The sequence below is a fragment of the Durio zibethinus genome, chromosome 13, assembly GCF_047325235.1.
Source record: "Durio zibethinus cultivar Kanyao isolate XHJ-2024 chromosome 13, ASM4732523v1, whole genome shotgun sequence".
NCBI classification, from domain to species: domain Eukaryota; kingdom Viridiplantae; phylum Streptophyta; class Magnoliopsida; order Malvales; family Malvaceae; genus Durio; species Durio zibethinus.
This window is the reverse complement of record NC_143174.1, coordinates 12,600,306-12,604,911: the sequence shown is the minus strand read 5'-3', so window position 1 is coordinate 12,604,911 and position 4,606 is coordinate 12,600,306. Positions and strand designations below refer to the sequence as shown.

The window sequence follows — 4,606 nt, the reverse complement described above, 5'->3', positions numbered from 1 at the left end:
TTTCAAATTTCGATTAATATGGTTCATAAACCAAATTAACCAAAATTTTATAAAATCTATATATAACTAAAAATATATGAAATTGTCTATTTTATTTCAAGTTATTAGAGTTTTTAATTTAATAGTTTAGTGTTTAAATATTTTTGTTAGATAATTTTATTTAATTTGTTTCACATATGAAAAAAATTTAAATTTAAAATATAATTTAACTTAATTAAATTTTATTATTCGATTAGCTAAAAAAATTAATTAAACCGATCAAATTAATTTCGGTTGATTAATTTTTTAAATAAAAAAATTTAATTTAATTAACAAAAATAAAATAAAATATTCATTCAATTCGATTTTAAAATTTTTTAAATTAAAATTAATTGAATTAACAGAATAAACACTCCTAATTTAATGGTTGAGTTGACACCACATGAAGCCCTAGTATGTGGCTTTGTGCGTATGAAATAAGTATCAAAATGCAAGAATTTATGTGGCTTAAAAAAAAAAGTAATGGGCCTCAGCCCCATTTCCTTGAGCTGAAAACAAAGTGCAGCAGCAGACTCCTCGTACATAGATAATGGACAGGCCCCCCAACCTCCAATTTTCGAAGCAAGTTTAAGTCTTTATTTCAGAAAAAGCCAATTGAGAAAGGAGAAAAATCGAGAAAAAAAGGGAATTGAAATGAGCCCCATGGCTTCACGGTTGATCCATTCCGGACTCTCACTCTCTAGACTCTAGTAAGTTTATATTCTTTTCTTCTGCTTCTTTGATTCGCATTTTGTTACGGTAAGATTCTTCGACTAGATATTCGAATTCGATCATTGATCAAACTATAGTTAATTGTGAAAATTTTCTTTTTAAATGTTAGTATAGACTTTCTCTATGGTTTTCCATCTATTTAAATCTGAAATTCTCCAATGAGGCTAAAATGTCTGCACAGATTTTGTTTTGTGGAAATGAAAGGTCAAAATTTTCTTCTTTACTATTGCCATAGACGGAGCAGTAATTTTATTCTTGGACCTTCTCCATTGTTATAAAACAGTGTAATAGGTGGGTCCAAGAATGGAAGATTTCTTTCAACAGAGCCTAACAAGGTTGATGAGCCTTTTAAAGTTGAAGAAGCTGAGACCGTAGATGTACCTACTCCTCCTTCTGAGAAGTGTTAGTGAGACTATTTTCAATTTAGTAATGCTGGCTTTTTCTGTATCATGTGTGCATATATTTCGACTTATGTATTGTTCATTTCAGCTGCTTGTGTTGGGTGGAAATGGATTTGTTGGATCCCATATCTGCAGGGAAGCTTTGAATCGTGGTCTGACTGTTGCCAGCCTCAGCAGGTATTCAATTTTTCTTAAAATTCTTGCTGCAAATGATTGTTTCCTTGAATTTCTTCATATATAATTAAAATTTTTTGTAATTAATTTTTCTTTCTCATGTGGATCTGGCTTAGTAATGAAATTACAGTCTTTGCTACCATGTGATCTTCCAAGGAAGTAGAGTACAGAAGAAACTTCTGATTGTAAAACTGCAATGTATTTTAAAATTAGGTGTTCAAATATCATGAAAATTGTGGAATACTTTAACTTTAGAGACATCTAACTATATATATATATATATATTTTTCTGCAAATAGACATCTGATTTCAGTTCTTATTCGCATATTTATATTCCGAAGGCTGATTATTCAGTTTTCCCGGTGATCTGCTTCCTGTTCTTGTTACAAATAAGCTCTACTCATTCTGAAGATGCTTTGTGGTATGATGTTCGATTTTTAAAACCTGGGACATACCCTATATTATTGGTTTGCGAAGATGCCTAATAACTTTATGCTGTGCTGTCTTCCCCTTTCCCTTTTCACCAATTACTTGTATTGCTTCCACTCCTTAATTTGGTTGCTTCTTTCTATTAGGTCTGGCAGGTCATCTTTACATGACTCTTGGGCAAAAAATGTGGCATGGCTTCAAGGTTTCTTTTCTTTATTTACTTGTCATGATCTTATTGGTGGTATGTTGTAATCTGTCTAACATGTTTTTGTCACTCCAGGAAACCTTCTTTCATCTAATTCATGGAAGGAAGCTCTGAATGGAGTGACATCTGTTGTATGTAGTCCTTTGACTCTGCTGATATAATCTTAACAACCAAAAATAAAATCTGAGCTAAATTTACGCACACAGCCATTGACTATGGTTCCACAATTCAAATGTGGCATTTATTTTAAAATTTCCTGGTTTACTTATTATTTAATTTGAATATTATTCTCTTTTTTAATTGTACGTTTTTTCCTGCTAATTAAGTTTAATTTTCTAGATCTCTTGTGTTGGCGGTTTTGGATCTAATTCTTATATGTATAAGATTAATGGTACTGCAAACATCAATGCAATCAGAGCTGCTATAGATAATTGAAGTCTGTTGTGTCTACCTAGGGAAACCTGGTGTGCTGAAGGAAAATTATCTTCATTTTCTTGGAATTACTCCTTTTATAACTAGCTCCTTACCTTTCCTAAAAGAGGAAAGAAAAAGAAAAAGAAAAGGGAGAAGAAATGGCAACAACTTCAAAGTCTGTCAGCATTTTTGTTCTGTATTCTTTCATTTGTATTTTCCTCTTGCCTTTGCCACCAATAACATTAGCTATGGACTTTTACCATTTTTCTTTTTGGATTGGCCCTTTAAATGTGCTTGCAGGTGTGAAAAGATTTGTTTATATCTCTGCTGCTGATTTTGGTTTGGCAAACTATTTACTTCAAGGATATAATGAGGGGAAGGTACTATTCTCTTTGCAGTTGGTTCCTGATGGCGATTTCTTCAGGTGTCTTTGTTGGATGATTTATTATTGTCTGTGTTTCTTCTTAACATTCTGCAGAAGATGTGATAGGGCAGCATATACACTAAAATATTTATTTTGATGTGTAAGTGGAATAATGATTCTAGAAGTCTTATGCCTATTATCTTTTCTCTCATGGAAAACACTCTTTTTCTTGTCTTGTTTGGCACAGAGAGCTGCAGAGACAGAGTTACTGACCGAGTTTCCTTATGGAGGTGGATTTTCTTATTCACTTGCTGTAATTTGTGCAACATTCTGCATCTAGCATTTGTATTGCTTCTTATTCGCTTGCTTATTTATTGCTAATGGTTAGCTATAGTAGTTTTAGTTTGGATGGTAGTCTTCCTGTAACATTGAAATCATCACTATCTTTTGTAGGAGCACCGGATACTAAAAAACTAGTTATGGTTCTTTACATCACTTAAAGATTTCGCATTTTCTATTTTAGGAGTGATTTTGAGGCCTGGCTTCATTTATGGGACTCGCAGTGTTGGAAGAATGAAGTTACCTCTAGGTGTTGTTGGTTCACCTCTAGAAATGGTAAGTGCCTCTTTTTTTTTTTTTGAACTTTTTCTTTTTGCTTTTATTGTATATGTAGTCTTCGGTTAATTTGTTTCCTGACCAAACTGGAAATTTGAACAGCAAAACACACATACACATTGGTCCAAAGATCCATCCTAGTTTGTAGGGAGTTGGTGAGAGTAGTCAGCATTTGATGTCCTTGGTAGCATTCAATATGTGAAGAACAAAAAATTATAAAACCCACAATTAAATGGGAAAAAATTTTGCCCAATGGAGGAAGTGATTTATTGCCTAGCTAAACTCTAATGATGCGTAAAATGTGCATAAGTCATTTGATGTCCAGGTTGATGGAACTTTGTCTCATAAGTCATTGACTAAGCTTCTTCAATCTCTACAGGTTCTCCAATATGCAAAAACATTGAATCAGCTGCCAGTTGTTGGCCCATTGTTTACTCCTCCTATTAATGTTACTGCCGTTGCCAAGGTTGTAGTGCGAGCGGCAACTGATCCTGTTTTCCCTCCGGGCAACATAGATGTCTATGGAATACAACGATTTAGCCAGCAAATGTCAAGATAAATTAGTTGAACTTGAATTTTGGGTATTGTTCAGAAGTCTAGAGCTGTCAATATCAAGCCGTTAAAGGCGTATCTGGCTGACTGTAAATTCTTATAAAGGATGCTGTTGGAGTTGTGATTAGACAGCGAACCAACAAAGTGATAAGGTTCATTTCTGATGCAATAAAAACTTCCAGGAATGCTTGGGACATGGCTTTACTGGAACTTGGGTACAGTCTTGCAATTGTCAGGCATTAGCTTGTCATATTCACTTTGGATTTGGTGAAATCAGCCTCCATGAATGTTCTATTACGATAGAAAAAGTCAACACTGGAACACAAGAAGCGGCTATAACTGTTCCGATCGGATTAATGCGTAATATTATAAATTTTTAAATTTTGACTTTAATTAAAATAAATTTTTTTTAAAAATTCGATTCGAATATAATTTTATCGATTTAATTTATCTGATTTTGAAAATGAATTTTTTATATTTTTTTAATATAATTTTTATATATTTAAACATAAAATAATTAAACTTTAGAAAAATATAAAATAATTATTTTATTTTATAAAATTTAAAAAATATATAAAAATTTAATAAAAATATATAATTCGAGTTAAGATATTTTCAATTTTTTTATTTTCTATCCGAAAATCATATGTAATAACTGAACATAATTTAAATTGAGTTAAAAAAAAATTCAATCCTAACCGA

General features: G+C 32.0%; 1 protein-coding gene and 1 long non-coding RNA gene across 3 annotated transcripts; both read left to right on the top strand.

Moving 5' to 3' along the window:
• The first annotated feature begins 509 nt into the window (after positions 1-509).
• Positions 510-1,705, top strand: LOC149515353 (uncharacterized). Its single transcript, XR_016326475.1, has 4 exons — positions 510-728; positions 1,034-1,151; positions 1,240-1,328; positions 1,667-1,705. It is a non-coding gene; the product is annotated as an uncharacterized LOC149515353 (long non-coding RNA).
• On the top strand, positions 1,677-4,122 carry LOC111304050 (uncharacterized protein At1g32220, chloroplastic-like). Of its 2 annotated transcripts, XM_089741874.1 has the most exons (7): positions 1,677-1,746; positions 1,901-1,956; positions 2,035-2,090; positions 2,674-2,753; positions 2,985-3,027; positions 3,261-3,352; positions 3,732-4,122. In XM_089741874.1, exons 3-7 carry the CDS (start codon positions 2,057-2,059, stop codon positions 3,909-3,911), a joined length of 429 nt encoding a protein of 142 aa, XP_089598000.1. In that variant the 5' UTR covers positions 1,677-1,746; positions 1,901-1,956; positions 2,035-2,056; the 3' UTR covers positions 3,912-4,122. The 2 variants fall into 2 exon arrangements, with proteins under 2 accessions (XP_089598000.1, XP_089597999.1); XM_089741873.1 differs by lacking the exons at positions 1,677-1,746; positions 1,901-1,956; positions 2,035-2,090.
• The last annotated feature ends 484 nt before the right edge of the window (positions 4,123-4,606 follow it).

Excerpts from the sequence above, each read along its gene's own strand:
- LOC111304050 (XM_089741874.1), top strand. The coding sequence starts at position 2,057 with ATGGAAGGAAGCTCTGAATGGAGTGACATCTGTT. Across the intron at positions 2,091-2,673 it reads TGAATGGAGTGACATCTGTT|GTGTGAAAAGATTTGTTTAT; the intron begins GTATGTAGTCCT and ends ATGTGCTTGCAG. Across the intron at positions 3,353-3,731 it reads TTGGTTCACCTCTAGAAATG|GTTCTCCAATATGCAAAAAC; the intron begins GTAAGTGCCTCT and ends CAATCTCTACAG.